At 33.8% G+C, this 18,433-nt stretch overlaps 1 protein-coding gene across 1 annotated transcript; it reads right to left on the bottom strand.

Moving 5' to 3' along the window:
- Positions 1 to 370: 370 nt before the first annotated feature.
- TDO2 (tryptophan 2,3-dioxygenase) lies at positions 371 to 16,915 on the bottom strand. The gene is made up of 12 exons (XM_024246341.2): positions 16,818 to 16,915; positions 16,494 to 16,599; positions 15,456 to 15,546; positions 12,707 to 12,777; positions 11,491 to 11,618; positions 10,370 to 10,556; positions 8,977 to 9,084; positions 6,149 to 6,260; positions 4,670 to 4,727; positions 3,390 to 3,469; positions 2,625 to 2,715; positions 371 to 925 (listed from the first exon to the last, which is right to left on the bottom strand). Exons 1-12 carry the CDS (start codon positions 16,850 to 16,852, stop codon positions 772 to 774), a joined length of 1,221 nt encoding a protein of 406 aa, XP_024102109.2. The 5' UTR covers positions 16,853 to 16,915; the 3' UTR covers positions 371 to 771.
- Between the last annotated feature and the right edge of the window lie 1,518 nt (positions 16,916 to 18,433).

The following is an 18,433-nucleotide window of genomic DNA, read 5'->3' as shown; positions in this document are numbered from 1 at the left end:
CCACAGGCATGGGAGCTGGGGGAAAGAGAAGCTTTGCCCTGTGTGAGTCTGATGGTGCTGGAAACTGGGACCCAGCCTGAGACAGAAGCTGTTCTACTACAGGAAAGAATAAAGCCAACACCTACAGAGAAGAGGAGATGAGACAAAAAAGATCTCAGAGTGTTCCAGGAATATAGCACTCCAGGAACTGGACCCAGTCCTTGTGGCATCAAAGTTTCCAGGCTCCTCTTTCAAGGCTTTTTGGGCAGTGTTCATTTGAATTCTGCAAGCTAGTAATTCTCCAGTCTATCCCCTCTAGACAAACTTCAGATAGATTTCTGTCTTTGGTCATTAAGATTCCTAACAAATACAATCAATATTTCAAAAACAATACAGGGAGAAAGATTAATACTTTATTATTTTAAAATTTTTGTTTGAAAGTCTTTGTACAGAATAACATAGTGTATTGCATAAAATATTTGAAATAGCTGAAGTTTACAAGTTTATAAAGATGAAACAATGAGATAATGATTACATTAAGTCCCAGGGGAAATTGAATTTTTAGTAGGAAAACACCTTATGTACAATGTTACTATTTAAATGAATTCTTTCTCATCTTAACGCTTAGTCTTGTCACAAACGAGGTAATCAAATTATTTCTAGAATTAAATCAGAGCATTGTGGTGCTGAACAATATCTGTATACATATATTAAAACTGTATTTATGAAAATTCATAGAAAATAAAAAATAGACTGTGAAACCAGTATTCTTCATAGATTTTGCAGACGATTTTAATCTGATTCATCACTGCTGAAGTAGGAGCTATCACAGTATTCAGCTGTATATAAAAATTTGTGAATGGTTGGGTTCATCTTCGGTATCCAGTGTCGGGGAATCAGGTATGTTGAAAGATTAAATAAATCTACGAATACCTTGTACCTATCACTGGAAAAACATACATGAAGATATGTTACACTGGTTGACATGAAATATTTAAAATTTTCAATTAGAAAATTTATTTCTCAGATATTTTCCATAATTAGTATTCAATATTATAATATATATTGCATGTTGTCTATATCATATAGTAAATTAGGTATTATGTAGTATTAGTATTGATTGCCTACTTTTTATTCCATTTTCAAAGTTTATGCCCATAAAACAGTATTATGTGTTTTAGAACAGGGTGTTTCCTATTAAAACTGAGAGTCTTATTGCTGACACCTTCATAAAGATAAGGATGTGTTCTCATTTCCTACTTCTGAAGGATGCTATGCAAGGTAATACATTTAAAGCATACAGAGTCTTAGATGCTCATTTGGAAATATTTCCAACTGAAAAGATGCCAAATAACTGCCCTGAAGGGTTTAATAAATTGAAATGCCATCTTAGACTCATAATAAATGTCCATGAAGTAGTTTTAACACTAAAATTGCTTTTGTGTTGTTAGTCAACAATTTTAACTGTTGCAGTTTTATGGAGGAAGAACATTTGCCTTTGAAGTCAAATAAATCTGGGTTCAAATTCTGGATCTATCACCTACAATTCAAGGACCTTTGACAAGTTGTTTAAACTTCAATGCCCCAGTTTCTAACTCTATAAAATGAAAACTTCAGTCCTTCCTTTTGGTCAGGTCTTTTTAAAACTGAGATAACAACACACTAGAGATGTCGTTTGTGTTAATTATTCCCACCACCCACTGATGTGTGTGCTCATTTGGTATAGGCAGTTATCAACTGTTTAGTGCTTACAGAATTTATTTCCAGGGAAAGTGAAAATGTCTAAAAATGATGAAAATTTAAACCTGTGTATTTTAGAAACCAACCAATCTGGTAATAACAGTAGGGATGAAAGCAATGTGCTGTAAAGATTTGAGGTGGGGCTAAATGCAAATGTCTAATTTATTCTTGAATTGATTCTTCTTTTTCAAGGGACCATAGAAGTTTTTCAGTTTCCAGATGTATCCATTTGTCCATTTATCTATGATATTGTGAATATCAAAATAAGAATGTACATCCCTTAGAAACCTCTCTAGCATATTTTAAGTCCTCAATAAATGTTGATCTCTTTCCTTGTAAACACTTTAAAAGGGGCACTCTCTGGAGTAGATGGAAATAGTTTTATAATATAAAATAGAGTCATATCAGAAAACAAGACGCCACTTTAACTGTGTCATTTACCTAGCCAGGAAGACGTTCGTAGAATTAATGATAAATGTTTTAGTCTGGTCAGAACTTGAGCCACAATGAGTTGAAGACTTTTCTGCCTGGATGTAAGCAGTGTTAAACCCTTTGTGTCCTCACATATCATGCAGGCGTTGATACCATATCCCTTTTCATACAGGATCAAAACAGTGAAGGTTCATAATTAAAGATTTTATAAAATGACCACCGAAAGACTGAATTGGAATATTCTAACTACCATATCCCTTTTCATACAGGATCAAAACAGTGAAGGTTCATAATTAAAGATTTTATAAAATTACCACCGAAAGACTGAATTGGAATATTCTAACTACAAACATGTTGTTAGTAGTTCAGACAGGAGCAAATAAAATGGCTTTTTTTTAGATAACAAATGTATAGATGGAGAAACAAATTGTTGGTGACTGCCACCAGGAAGAAAGGAGAATTTCCCCACCTACCTCACGGTTGATCGCAGGTAGTGATAGCCTGAGGAACCACCGGTGCCAGCTTTGCTGCCCAGCATTCTGTGCACCATGCACACATGGTTGTCTAGGCAAACATACAAATTTACTCCATGGATATTCTTCCACCATTAGTTCCACAATGTTCTAACAACAAGGGGTTGGTAATGATAATTGCTTCTGAGAAAATGCTGACAACTAACCCTTGGCCATATGGAAGGCTCATACATGAGAGCCGGATGAGACTGTGAGGTTGCCTAGCGCTCCACCTGCTTCAGGCTACATGCATTTCACTCCACCCTTCATTGCATTTAGCCCATGGATACAATAGAAGAGACCAGGATCATAATATGACTCATGAGCCCATGCCACCTTTGCCTTTATGGGTCCTTCATTTAAAAAAATTAAAAAAACTATTAAAATTAAAAATTAAAAACTGCATTGGCATAAAGGCAAATATATTACTCTTATATAATAAAATTTTTTTGACCTAAAGTTTAATTTTTCCTTCAGATTTTAAAATAAAACATTTTCATGAGCCCCCAAAAGTATTGTGGGCCTTAGGTACTGTGCCTAGCATGCACATGGATAAGTTGGCCCTGGGAGAGAGTGATGGCCAAGCTGATCTGTATGAAAGAACACACCCACACACAAAGGAGGGGGAAAGAGAGAAAGTGGGCAGGAGGACACCCAGAAGACCAAGATAAAGAGCACAGGAACAGCATCTGGGGAAGCAGCATGGGGTGAGTGGGAAGGACTTACATCTCCATTTGGTCATCAGTGAATCCATGTCCATAAGAGAAGTCAGCAATTGAAAAGGCACCTGGAACCTAGGCTCTTCCCTAACAAAAGAAGAAAAAGAAGAATATATTCAAGTAAATTGAGTGTGTTAGAAGGAGCATGAGTTTGACAATCAGTTGGCCCTGGAAACAAATGTCAGCTTTGCCTGTGAGGAGCTGTGGCAGCTTTGGCTTATTTTCTCAGTCTCAGTTTCTTCGTCTCAAAGATGAAATAATACTACTCAACTTGCAGTGTGTGTTTGAAGCCTAGAAAAGTCCATGTAATATACATGAAGTAATCACCTAGAGTCACACCTAACGTTGGTTCTTATTAAAAGGGAGACAGGTGCACTATTACAGATTTCCCAGCCGAAAATAGTCAAACACTACTAGGCAAAGATATTAAAACACAAAAGGAAAAACCACTTTTCATTTCTTTTCATTTGTTTTGTTTTGTTTTGTTTTTTGTTTTTTTTGTTTTGTGTTTTTTTTTTTTTTACATCTATTTCTTCAACTTTCTCAGCATATTTTCTACTTAGGACACATATGCCTAACTGGCATGCATTTACTTGAGTTTAGGAAAAGAGTCAAAAGATTTTGTTTATGTTGCCATTTTGAAGAAAGATTTGAGAAGATTTTAAAAATTAAATACACAGAAGCATGACAGCCTGTAAATATAGGTATTTTTTCTAGTGTGATATTTATTGTTCTGACACATTTAGTTCATGAACTCTGAGGATGGGACCTTCATACAATAGAGTAGGAGTGAGTCAACATTTCAGGAATACTTCAAACATTTTAGACAATGAAGCTAATTTTACTTGAAATTGCTGAATAAGTGGTACAGTTTGCAAGTTATTTTCACTTCATGCATTTTTTATTTTCTTAAACAGGAATAATCTTAGAACATTGTTTAATGATAGAACACATTTCATGAGTGAATCTCTGAGAGAGTAAACTGGCCATTTAGGACACTTAGTGTTACATAGTGCTTTTTAGAATTCAGTTAAAAAGGATATTTGATTAATTTGTGCAGTGTTTAACCCCTTTTAACCCTGTTCAGGGAAAAAATTATGCCTTTACTATTTAAAAAAAAACAAGGGGGGGGGGCATAAAACTTCATTACTAATTATCTTCTAAGTTTTCTCCAAAAACTAAATTACTGCATTAAACTATGATTGTAATTTTTAGGCTTTATACTGGATATGTTATCCATATCCACCCCTCAATTTTAACTTCAATCTCTTTTCGGATTTGCTTTACCTGTAAAAATATATCATCAGTGCTCCCTGAAGTGCTCTGTATGACAGCCGTCTTTCACCTGCAAAATACATAGTAAATTTAAATCTTTTAGGTCATTTAAGGTAATTTTGTAATAATTTGGCATCGTCATCTTAAAAAATTTAATGGATTACATGTGTTTAGAAATCAATATAAGTTTCAGTTTACATTTTTTATCCCTTAGGTTGAATTTGTAAACATATCACTTAAGATACAATTTTAACATTTGATTTTAAAAAACAAACTAAAAATGTACATATTTTAAATTTTCAAAACCTTCAAATAGCATGTTAAGAAAACCTGATTTTTCTAGAAAATACTTGACTTTCATAATAAAATTCATTTTCCGAGTAAAATAATATATGTCTTTCATTTCAAAAAAGTAGTGATGTGTTATAAGCATCATTTCAAAGTAGTTTTCATTAATTCACTTGACATTATTTAACTTGTTTTTAATGAGCACTATTATGTAAAATCATATATGTGTGCTCTAATGAAAGACTTTCTCCTTGCTGCAGCAAAACAAGATTTTGCTATTCTTTACTGAGATTTGTTTTTTTTAGAAAACAGAAGCTAACAACCTTTAAGCTTATAAAACTTAATACCAATTTCATATATTGCTATGTTTTGTACTTGTGTTATAAAAATTAATTTTTACTTTTATTCTGCGTATTTCCAAAAAGGTTTGGGATGTTTTACAATAAAATTCTAAGTCAAAATGAACACAAAAGTTTAGAAACGAAAGTACTGATTTTATGGCTCAATAAGTTTCAGGAACTAACAGCTCAGTACCAATTGTGCCAAAAGTCTACATGTATGCTTTTCCTGGTCTCTTGGTCAGTCAAGCAGATTTGTATGAAAGAACTCACCCACACACAAAGGAGGGAGGTAGAGAGAAAGAGGGCAGGAACATTCCAAGCCCAGAGAACACATAAAAAGACTCGTTGGTGATAAATCCAAATAACTAAACTTAGCTAATAAAAGAAACTTAGTATGGCTGGACCACATGAATATGAGATCATAAAAGGCCTTACAGAACACCTTAAAGATTTTGTCTTAATCCTAAAACAATGGGGTGACATCAATACTTGCTCTCACGGTAGCTATTCCTTCCTTTTCTTACCTCTACCATAGTGCTTACTATTACAACGATTTGTCTTCATTTCTGTCCCTATTAGGCTGTGAACTACTTGAGAAACTATATGCAATTGATTTTGATATCCCTTATATCTGGCAGAGACTATAAAATTTTTTTTCTAATGTTTTTGAAATAATCTGGGCATGGAAACCTGTTAAAATAGGTTTATCACCAAAAACATTTACTCCATTTTTGTTTCTATCAGTAGAATATCAATTTTCATTCTATTTCTCCCAAGTAAGGCTTGATAGTCTTATAAAATGATGTCTTGATCTCATATTCACACATTCCAGGGAAAAGATTCATAAAGTAAAAATACCTACCTTTACTAAGGAGATGTTCATGACGTTTCTCGTCAAATAAGGACAGTAGCACCTCTTTTTGCTTCTGAAATTCAGCCACCTGTTCCTCTTTTTCTTCAGACTCTTCCTTAGCCTTTAGGAAAAATATGGCATTAATAGTCCTGAGAGAGAATAAGTAGATTGATATTTTAGAAAACTTTGCTTATGAGGAAAGGACTTGTGGTTGCAGAAATGTTGTACTTTTAATATTTACTGTATCATCTAATATTACTATTTGGAAATTATGTCTTATGAGAAGGAATCTTCCACATACTCAGTGGTTCTATCCTTTTATTTAAGTTTAAATGATTTCTCAATATTAAATATTATCTTCATAAATATAATGAGCAATGGACTCAGATGGACAAAATTGGAGATAACTACCAGCAGTTAATAATGACCTAATTTTAAACAAGAATAATTTAACACAGGAAGTAAGGTAACTTCACTTAGAAAAAGTTAAGAATTCCTAGTCAGAAGAACTATTAACTCTATTGAAATTCTATATTCTATATTCAGTGTTGAATTCTGTAAATACAATTTCTTAGATATTGCTCACTCATGTTTTATTCATTTTCTATCTATCTATTGATTGGTTTAAGAAAATTCTTATTTTTCTGCCTACAACAAATATTCTGCTTATAAGCCAATTAATTGAGCTGGGGCAAATTATTTAACCCAATTATTTCCAATTCATCAGAACAACCACACGATGTAGTACTAACCTATAGGCATATTATTTCAAATTAATTATTTATTTATTCAATACATGTCATGCTAAGATGATAGAGATAAAATTGTGAGCAAAAATTGAGAGTTGTGATATTATACAGGAATTACCTGGTAGGAATAAGACATTGAACAAATAATCACCCAGTCATTAAATTACAACCATAGACTATGCTATATGTCATAACTTAAAGTAATAAGGAGTTTAGGAAAGACCTTTCTAAAGAAGTTTTCCTTGAGCCAAGATCTTAAGAGTGGGAAGGAGTTAGATGGGAAAGAACATTCCAAGCCCAGAGAAGAACACATAAAAGGACTCCTTGGTGGTAAATCCAAAGAACTAAACTTAGCTAATAAAGAAACAGTATGGCTTGACCACATGAATGTGAGATCATTAAGGCCTTATAGACCACGTTAATTTTATCTTAATTCTAAAAACAATGAGGCACCATCAAAAGGCTTTACACAAAAGGGAGATGTGATCAGATTTGCCTTCTGAAAAGATTATTCAGACTGCAGTGTGGAGACTAAATTGGAATAGAGGCATACTGGGAAGGTGGGGGAGCACAGTTAAGATATTATTATAGTCCAGGTGAAAAACGATGGAGGGTTGCACTTGAGTGGTAGTGGTAGATTAAACGATGATATTTGAGAGCTAATAGGTAACATTGGTAGGACTTGATGATAGCTTGAAGAAGTGGTGAAACAAGAGGGCGGAGCCAAGGATCACTGATTGATAAGGGTCTGACGACAGCCTAGATGGATTATGGGAGAAAAAAATTCTTTAATGCAGAGAAGACAATGTTAGTAAGAGAGTGGATGGAAGGGGAAATGTTCAAGTTTGGTTTTATTGGTATGTTTTCGAGAAGACCAGGAGGAAATATCAAGTAAGGTATTATATACATGTTCTGAAATCTAAGGGGATATATAAACCAGAGATAAATGTTTGAGAATTATGGTGGCTAAGTAGATATTGAAGCAGTGGGTATAAATGACACCATCTAATGAAAGAGTATAGAGATAGAACAGAAAGGATCTAAGCCAATGGACTTCAAAACTCTATCATTTATTGGTCTGAGAGAGAAATAAGAGCAAGCAAAAGAGATAGAGAAACAAGGGCCAGAGAATTAGAAGCAAACATAATGGTATGTACTAAATCCAAGAGAAAAGAATGTTCAAGAAAGAATAAGTAGTAGTCATTAGTATTGAATGTTTCTGCGAGGTCAACTAAGTTAAGATTAAAAATGGCCATTGGATTTATGTACATGAAATCCACATGAGAATGACGGTACAGGAAGACAGCTTGAAGTAAGCTGAGGATTAGCTGAGAGATAATTATTCTGACTTCTGTTTTCAATGCTTTACAAGTATTTATTTAATTTCCTGTTCATAATAATCTTATGAGTTAGATATTCTTATTTTTCTATTTTGCCAATGCTGAAAGATAGGCTAAGAGAGGTGCAGTCACTTGTTCTCTGTCACATAGTTGTTTAAGAAGTGGAGGTGGAACTGGAACCCAAGTAGCGTGACTTCAAAGTCTATGCTTTCAGCACTACCTGATGCAACCTCTCAAGATGTAGAATTTAAACAAGTCTTCCAGGAAATTTAGTCATACCAAGAGGATGAGAGACCTGAAAGATCAGGGCAATGAGCAATCAACAGTATCTTTTAAGTAGGAGAAAACTGACATTGTCTGAGAGCTGCCAGAAAGCACCCAGTAAATATACAAGAGCAAAAACAAAGCTACAGGGTTAAATAGATTTGGTTCGTTAGTCCACTGTGGGCCTAGTTCTGTCTAGAATTGGTTCTAATATAGAATTTTCAATAGAAATGAAAAAATAATATTAATCTCAGCTAGTTATCGTAGACAAAATTCTCTCGTGCAATGAAGGTCTTATTTTAGTATAATATTTATCACACATAAAGAAAATGAAATCAATCATGTAACATAGCCCAAGAAAATACATTTGTCTAAGAAAAAAATATGAGAAAGAGGAAAGGTTAAGAGAAAAGCAAAAAATAATTAAAATAAAATTTTGAATATTTCTGTATTAAATTTATATTAACTCATGTCATCTAAATACCTGAATCCTTATGAATTCCTCTTCCAGGCCTCTGGTGATATTTTTTTCGAGCTTTACCCAGAAGTTAAATCCATGTGGCTCTAAACCTGGAGTTCTTTCCAGCCATGCCTTAAATAAACATTATTTTTTAAGTGAGTACATGGTAAAATTATGTAAAATGCATTGTAACTGACATGTATAAACTTAAAACAAGAAATCTTCATGGTTTCCAGAAACATATGCTACAAGTTTCATTTGTAAATGTTTTTTATTTCTCTTCAATTTCTTCATTTATGAAATAATTAATATATTCAATTTTCTTAATTTTTATGGCAACCATTAATAATGTTTACTCTTTATTTCTTAAGAAATATATGATTACAGAAATTCCAATTGTCTTTTATAAATCTATAAACATATCTAAACATATGTTCTATCTAAACATATTTAAAGAGTATATTCTTAATAATTATTTTACCGATATATTCTGTTTATTCTCAAGTTACTTTATGTCACAGGAGCTGAAGAAATTATGATACATATAATATACGATCTCTTCTAAATTCATGGGCACTGTATACTTAGCAACTTTGAAATTAACCATCCATGCAATTACTTTGAGATTTTAAAATGTTTTTAAATCTAGAAATAAAACTAAATTCATGTACCTCTGTGAGTTCTCATTTAACCTATACTTATTATAATTCTGAAATTAGCTTTGTAATTCTTTTTCTCCCTATTCTTATATGCCATTATTTGGCATTATATATAATACATTAACCTAAATCCACATTTACAATACCCAGAGGATTAATGAGCAGAGTATAATTCAACACAAGAAAAGTTAATTTGCAGAAGAAAAGGCTTTGTAATGGAAACCAAGACAATATAATCTTTGTTTAATAATCTATTTTTGAAGAAAAAATTAATAATTCCTAAAGGCTACTTACAGACCTTTAGGGAATTTGGATATGAAGGGAACATTTTCTGGGGTGTTTATTCTTAGTGATTTAGTTCAGCTAAGAAAAATACTAAATAACTGGAAATTTTCAATTACAGAATATTTTAAAACAATAAAGCTCACTAAATAATCACACTCAGTCTAAAAATCAGCTAATTAAGTGTTACTTGGTAGGGATATTTAAGGGATTGTTTTACTGAGATGACAAGGTTATCAAATATTAATATACAATTGATTACATAAGTATTTCTGAAGTTCTCAGCAGGGTTCCTGACATTTTCAATATTTTAGTAACATGAATTTACAAATTCACGTATTTTTATGAATTCTTTCTATCCTTATTTCCACTGAATGTAACTCAGTTTTTATATGAGTTTTTAAAATTCTGATTTAGCAAAAGCTAAACTAAGAAGATGTATTGAGTTAAACTTTAGAGATTGTATGAATCCATACCTCCACTAATTCCAGAAGTGTCTTTTCCTGCTCAGACTTAAGTAGCAGTTCATTTTCTTCTCCTTTGAAGTTATCACGATAATGTCTTCTGTTATAAGGGACTCTCATGTTCTGAAGAACACCTATCTTGTTTTCTAATAGTCGGAATTGCAAACTCTGGAAGCCTGATGCTGGAGATAAGTACTCTCTTTGAGATTAAATGGGGGAAGGAAAGGCAAGGGAAGGGAAAGAGAGGAGAGAAGAGCAGAGAAGAGGACAGGGGAGGGGAGGGGGGAGGGGAGGGGAGGGGAGTCGAGAGGAGAGGAGAGAAGAGATGAGCTGACATTATCAATCACCATAATGGTTTCTTCTATTATAAGAGATTGTAGAGATTGTCAGTTTTACTCTCTTGGATGTCAAGAGCAGATACACACAATTGTCTAGAGTTAGACCTGTGATTTGACTCACTGAAATCAGAAAAGTGAGCTACTTAAATATCATCGGATATCAAAAATGTTATTACTCCCACTCTCCATATTATATCCTTATGAATGTCTTTCATTTCACTGCTGCTAAGACTTTAACGTTTTAAATTCACCACAAATTCTACTTTTCCTTTGTCAGACATGTTCAGGACATTGCTTGTTACATCCTACACCCAATGGAAGTTTCTAAAACTTTTTTATTCTCATATTTTGGTAAGAAAAAAGCTATCTATATGGTATTGCCTTGAAATGTACAGATAAAATTTATGGTTTAATCCATAACTTCTACTTTGATTGACATGTTTCTGTATATATCACTCCTGTTTTTTTATATTTTTTTTAATTTAATTACATATATTTTATTAGCTATTTTAGTCAATGTGCTAAGTTGTCTAAAATTCTTTTTGGAGAAAAACAGGACACACAGTGCTGAATTTAAATTAATTGATCATATTATGCTTACATGTAAAAATGAATAATAAAATATCTTTAATAACTTCTCAGATGCTTTGTGATTGAAGACCCCTAAGTCCATATAGTGACAAAGTGTTAGTAAGACAGGCTCCTCATGGCACACAACACACACATGCTGCTTTTAGCCCACCAAAATGAGAAAGTAAATTCCATCACATTTTTTAAAATGCCAAAGGTGCACACCTGAAGTCATTGAAGTCCAAGGCTGTCATGGTCTCGAGAATGGAAAACTGCTGCACCAGCAGTTTCAGGATCACTGACACTCGGTGCATCCGAGAAACAACCTTAAGCATGTTCCTTTCATCTCTGACCTGATGGTTAAGAAATGAAACACTGAGTTAGCAATGCCGACCTCTAGAAAATACAAAATAGACAATGGCATTGCATTCCCATTAATTTTGTCTCTAATTTTGTTTTAAAGGGAAACTTTGAAACTAAAATTTGCCAAGAGTATATAACAGTTCTGAATTGTGTGCAAGGAATTTCTGCAAAATAAGAAATTTTTTCTTTCTTTGACAATAGAAAATTATATAGAAGCAAGGTAGAAGTAAATTCTAGAATGCAACCCCCCACTGATTTCAAAACAAGTTTCTCTTTTAGTTTTGTTTCAAAGAACAGAGGTCAAGATAACACAGGAACTTCTGGGTGAGGATTAAACAACATGTGGATCAATCTACTCTTTACTGAGGGCCAAAGTTGGCACTTACACAAACGGGAAGTGGATTCATCCAGTCAGGAAGAGTCCCATCTGTATGTATGTGCTCTGTCTCCTAGCCCTTCTTGGAGCAGGGACTCAGAGGTAGAGGACCCAAGGAAGGATCCTCAGAGCCATGGCAAGAGGAAGCAGGGTGGGAGATGGAGAAGTGCACCTCAAACTCCTGCCATCACTGGAAGCTTTCCCTCCTCTCCTCTCACTCTTTGTCCTCCTGTCCTTTTCTTCCCCATTCCCCCATTCCCCTTTTCCCCCTTTTCTTCCTCTTTTTCTTCCTCCCACCACTCGTTCTCTACTGCCTCCTTTTCTTCCTTTTTCACTTTCCGTATTATTGCCCCCATCTTCCTGCAGCTAAGGTTCAGTAGAAATACAATTCTGGTACCTGTTAATTAAAGGACCCCATTAGCTTGGTAATCCACCATCATTTATAACATCTTTGTGGGTGGAAATGAGTTCTAAACAAGGGACTTGAAACTGAAATTTGAAAGGAACCTTAAAGTCACATGTAATTTCGAAATAGCAATAGAAAAGTATGACTGAACTCCTCATTCATTCATAAAATGTCTGTTTGTTCTATCATTAAACATTAAGACCACCATTTGGTGTTAATGTTTTTCTCTCATTAATAATACTTTCCATATCTTCCAAAAATATATATGAAACCAATATTGTGACATAAGAACTTACATGGCCATTCTGAAAGATCTCTCGAACAGAATCCAATTCCCAGAGGATTTGCTTAAACCAGAGTTCATAAGCTGTAATACGGAAATCATTGTCAGTTGGAAAGTTATGGGAGCCTTTTTGGCCATTATTATATGAAAGATTAGTTTAACATGTTGAAAGAGAAATTAAAATGTTACCTTAAAATCAATAAATGTAAATATAATTCCGTTGTATGCCAGAAATAAATGTTAGTGTTAAAGTTGTAATAGCCTCCTTTTATTAAATGTTTTAATATGCTAGGCATGTTACCTAATGCTTCATATTCATTATTATTACACTAACTCCTCTCAACAAATGCATTTTTAGGTCTTTAAAGATATAGCACATAACCTAATTCTAGCTTCCTCTATGGAAGCTGGAAGTATGTGGGGAAGCAGAAGTGATAATCAACTTCAACTACACACTGAGAAATTAATATTTCCTAACCTAAATGAAAGACTGTAGGATTTTAAGGACTTGAAAACACAAAGCTAAGTTACTTAAAATGCAGCATTTTGTCTGTTTGTTTTATTTGTGAAAATCCTAGCAACTCATAGACTTAGCACATATGGGAAAGTGGCCAGATGTCTGTGGTCAAAGGAAAATGGCAAAGCTTGGTATTACTGTAACAGCTAATTCCCAGGGGGAACTTTGTTGCAATTGAGTCCACATTATCCAGTAGATCATCTTTCAGAATTTCCATGAGTCCAAGGTTTATTTGTTCAAACCTGAATTCTGCCAAAGCTTTTCTGTTGAAGGATTAAGTTTGTTCTCCCCCTTTACTAGGGGCTGTCAAACAGTAACATTGGCATTAAAGAAAAGTGATATAGTAATGACATTTGGAAGAAGCATAGTTGGAATCAATCTATCTGAAGTTACTGGCTGTGTCAATTGGGGCAAAACCATTTTCTTTAACTTCAGTTGACTCACTTGTAAAATGATCAGTTACCCAACTACAATTGGAAACCTATGATTCAAAACCTTAAGACTTATAGCAGTATGATAGACATGGATAGATATTTTGACTCCTTTATGTTGCTAGATGATTCATAGCAAATATAAATGGTTCTCCCCATTGATTTGTCCTTCCCATAATATTCTATGTCACTAGAAACTAAGGACTTACTCATATTCATCCATTTTTCTTCAGTACCTAGCACAGTGTCAGGCACAAAGTAAATATTGGGTGATTATTTTTATTTTTATGAATAAGTTAAATAGACAATGTAATAATTAGATGAGCATAGGAAGTCAATAATCTCAGAGATCTTCAGTGTATCCTATTTGGTTCTATCATATGGATAAAGGCAATGTTTCCATACTAATTAAGAGAATCCAATTATAACCCTAAGTTACGTTTAAAAAGATTTTGGGGGACCTAATTTTTATATTTGAGCAAAGAACAATCAAACATTTATTGATCAGTTCATGCATATCTTTTTTAACCCTATGTAAGCACTGCCTACATGTTATAACTAAAGAATAGAAGAAAAGAGTTTTTATAAAATAATGATAGCTACCATTTATTGCATGTTTATTACGTGCTATACCTCGGGCTAAATGCTTAATGCACATTATCTTATTTATCTTCACAGGAACTCTGTAAGTGAGAGCATCAGTAATTCTGTCCATTTTACATATGGGAAAATGGAGGTCCTGAGATCTAAGCAACTTGACCAGAGTCACACAATTTATAACAATAGAATTAAGATTCTAAACAATTTTTAATCTCTCCATTTTACATATGGGAAAATGGAGGTCCTGAGATCTAAGCAACTTGACCAGAGTCACACAATTTATAACAATAGAACTGAGATTCTAAACAATTTTTAAATTCCTAATTTATGCTACCATACCATGATTCTTCTCCTATTGATATTGCCTTGGTATAAGCCATCAATAAAAGTATAAACATAAAAACAGGAGAACTGACACATTAAGCCAGTTTTTTAACTTTTAATTTCTTTAGTAGAAAGAGTTTATTAATTTAGTCAATCACATTGGAAAGCATCCATTTGAGGAAAGAACACCAAGAATTGGTAAGGCAGGGAAACACATCTAGATCTGGGGCACTGGCAGGCAACAGTGATTGGGCTCCAGTCATTCAGAGGTCAGTATAGTGGTACTGAAAAGCTTAAAGTAAATGTTACTAATATTTTGGGGTCACAGACCTCTTTAAGGTAATATTCATGAAAATTTGCACATAATTTCAGAGTTCAGGGACCTTCTAAACTTCTGAAGTCATGAATACACAGGCTAAAAAAAAAACCCACTGCCCAGAAATTATTATAGAAATCTGGAAAGGATAAACATACATTTTTGGACAAAATTTATATTTTTCTTTATTACCAGATTTGTATAGGATTATGTCAATCCAGCATAAATTTCAATGATCTTGAAAATAGTTTTTTTAGTGTTCCAAAGTGAGAAACATAACATCTTCACTTGCGAATTCCTAGTGAAATTCCAAGAGGCAGAAAGTCCCCTTGGAGTTAAGAACAAAGCTAAAGTCCTACTTTACCTATTAGCAGAGAAGAGTAACATAAAGAAGACTATTGAAATCCTTATATGGGTCCTATGAGAATTTATCTGGCAGCAAAATATTCTCAAACATTTCTAACAGAGGTGATTCCATGATCTTTCATCATTTTGTAGTTTAAAAATTGTAGCTTTCCTCGTTATCAATGAGAAATGCCTGTGGAATATTGTCCAAAACCTTTGTGCAACTTACCTTGATGAGTTATGATGAAAAGATGTTCATCATGGATTTTATTTCCTTTTGTTTCACTTTGCAGTTCTTGTGCATTCAAAACTTTTTCCAACTTGAAATGAAAAATAAAAAGCCTGTCTGTAATTGCAGAACTTTGTTTTTATCAACTTTAGTAAGAAGTAGAATATAATAATGAAAAATGCTCCTCCAAACCCAAAATTCTCAGAAACCAATCTAGTTTCTTTTAAACAATAGATGAATCTCATCATAAAGAGTGAATTGAATTTGTGATTTTTATTCTTCTCAGAAAATTTCTATTTGGTAGGATTTTATCATAATAAATCCTATTAAGCTCTTTGAGACATCATATCCCTCTTCATGAAATGAATATGATGAAAACTTGAAAATTTGCTGAGCTGACTATGCATTTGGCATTCTTTTATTCCCCTAAAGAGCCTATTCTAAGAATATTTTAACATTCTTTATCAGTTCCTCCTTAGAAACTCACCGATGAAGACATCAAGGACTAATCATTTTGCCTCTTAAAAAAAAATAGGAGACAAACAGGCTGAAACTTGGCCCAGAATAATCTCTCAATACCTCATTCATTAACATCCCTCTTTATATGTTAATGATTTTAAGAAAATTCTCGGTGTGCCTTTTACATTTCGACTTTATGATAAGAGATTTAAGGGAGAACTTTTTCAAGATACATTTGCAGTTATCTAGGCTGACATTTATTAACCATGTCTTATTTATACAAGTTGCACAATGCCTGTGAATTATCCACAGTGTATCTTATCATGTATACGCCTCTGCCCAGATTCTGGATTCTCTGCTCTTACTTCCACCGGAGATATGAATTTTATCCTATAAGTCTCTTGAATTATTCTAACAAAAGTTGAAAACGTAAAAGTGTTTATGAATAAAAATATCCTTGGGTCCAGAAAACGATTGGTGACTTTCCCTAATTCCAAGAAATAAAATCATAAAAAGTCACTTGGCAGAATTGAGTGCCTAACAATGGACACCAAACCCTGTAAGGACCCTGCCACTTACATGCAGGTAGTTCCCATAGATAAGACCTCCTTTGCTGGCTCTATTCACACCAGTTTGTGATTTGTCTTCTTCACTGCCTTCTACAGGGAGTTTTTTAAAAGTATATCTGCAAATTTAATAAATCAAGAGAGAAAATAGTGCTTTAGAAAACACAGTTAACTAATGATATGGGTGATTAAAATTCTTATTGCAAATTTTCTTTAGGTTGTTAGACAAAGGAATAAAGGTGACAGTTTTCAATGCTCCTTAAATTCAGAAATTAAAATGCTCACACCTGATACTTCTAAAAGCCAAAACCCACTTAGAATAAAGGTAAATACTCACCCAAAGTTGTTTCCTAAAAATGGGCACCCACTCATGGTGAAAAGGCACTGTCTGAGAAGCACGGAGGTTTGACTCTAGGCAGATGCTATCATTGACCTTCCCAGATGTTCTACAGCTGCCTTTTATGTATCCTGCTTACCCTGCATCAGCCAATCAGCATGCTTCTTGTACTCTTAGCTAACTTCTTATTTCCATTGGTACAGAACTGAACCTCTGTAAACTTTAGAGTGGATTTATGTTGGGCACAGTTCATTTGCTAAGAGTGAGTGATCTGCCAAATTGAGTTGTATGACTTGCCAAGTTCTGCTTTTATATTTAAAGTAACAAACATCCAATGAATCAACAGAGGCCAAGTTAAAAAAATTACATTTATTCAATCCCAAGAAAACATTTGGCATAGTATTAGGATACATAAGACGATAAGCTTGTAAAAAACAAATATGTATTCTCTCAAATTTGAATATTCTCACAGCTTCTAGACCAAAAACTGAAATTTAATACCTCTAGGGAAATTAACTGTATAATAAACTGGGTACATGCTCAAAGCCCACTTCCATTCAATCATCAGAGTTCTTCTGACCTAAATATCATGTAATAATCAGCAGCAGTTAAGCTCTCAACACATTGTATTGGAATTTAAATGAACATTATCAGTTTACTATTCATCTGTGGCATACCAATGACAGGGTAGCTAGGAGTCATCCACATTAGCATACATTGCCTATATAGAATTTTAAAACAGTAGTTCAAGACCAGCCTGGCCAACATAGTGAAACTCTATCTCTACTAAAAATACAAAAAAATTAGCCAGGCATGGTGGTGCGTGCCTGTAGTCCCAGCTACTAGGGAGGCTGAGGCAGGAGACTCGCTTGAACCCAGGAGGTGGAGGTTGCAGTGAGCCAAGATTGTGCCATTGCACTCCAGCTTGGGCAACAGAGTGAGACTTTGTCTCAAAACAAAAACAAAACAACAACAACAAAAACCAATAATAGCCATGTGTCCATAATTGTATACAATGTCAGTGATAAAAATATTCTTCCTTGAAACATCATTTATTAATCTAAGCTCTATACAATTGCCCCAAGAACCATTAAGCCAGGATAGAAGCTTCATGGCCTTATCCTTAGCATGCCACTGCTACTCACTAAGAACTATAGGCAGAAACAGCACTTAGCCTTTATTTAATCATCTACCGTGATGGAATTTCGTCTAATCAGCCAAAATCATTGGAAGTCAGAAACCTGATTTCTAGTCTTGGCTCTACGACTACCTCTGTAATATGAGAAAAGCTGACTGAATTTCTGTACATACCAATTTCCTCACCAAAATAGAAAGTGTTTAAGCTGATTATAATCTTCAAGATCCTGACCCAGGTTAAAATCTTGATTTTATTACTGAATAATAAATTATATATCTAATACAGAAAGATAAACAACATGCAAATGCCATGTTATAATTGAACTAGAAAATCATCAAAACTATATGCTATACCTGTCACATTTCCCTTGAGTTTTTATGAATGATCCTGGAAATTGCCTACACACTGGATAGGGACCTTATCTGAGAGAGTGGTGGAGTCACTGTTGCTTTTCCTTGTGTCCTGGCTTAGAGTGTTT

Source organism: Pongo abelii, chromosome 3, assembly GCF_028885655.2.
Source record: "Pongo abelii isolate AG06213 chromosome 3, NHGRI_mPonAbe1-v2.0_pri, whole genome shotgun sequence".
Lineage (NCBI taxonomy): Eukaryota > Metazoa > Chordata > Mammalia > Primates > Hominidae > Pongo > Pongo abelii.
This window is presented reverse-complemented; position numbering and strand designations above follow the sequence as displayed.

Coding starts and splice junctions, on each gene's coding strand:
- TDO2 (XM_024246341.2), bottom strand. CDS start 16,852: ATGAGTGGGTGCCCATTTTTAGGAAACAACTTTGG. Junction 15,547..16,493: donor TCTATGGGAACTACCTGCAT/GTAAGTGGCAGG, acceptor TTTCATTTCAAG/TTGGAAAAAGTTTTGAATGC. Junction 9,085..10,369: donor CACTTCTGGAATTAGTGGAG/GTATGGATTCAT, acceptor TGTTTATTTAAG/GCATGGCTGGAAAGAACTCC.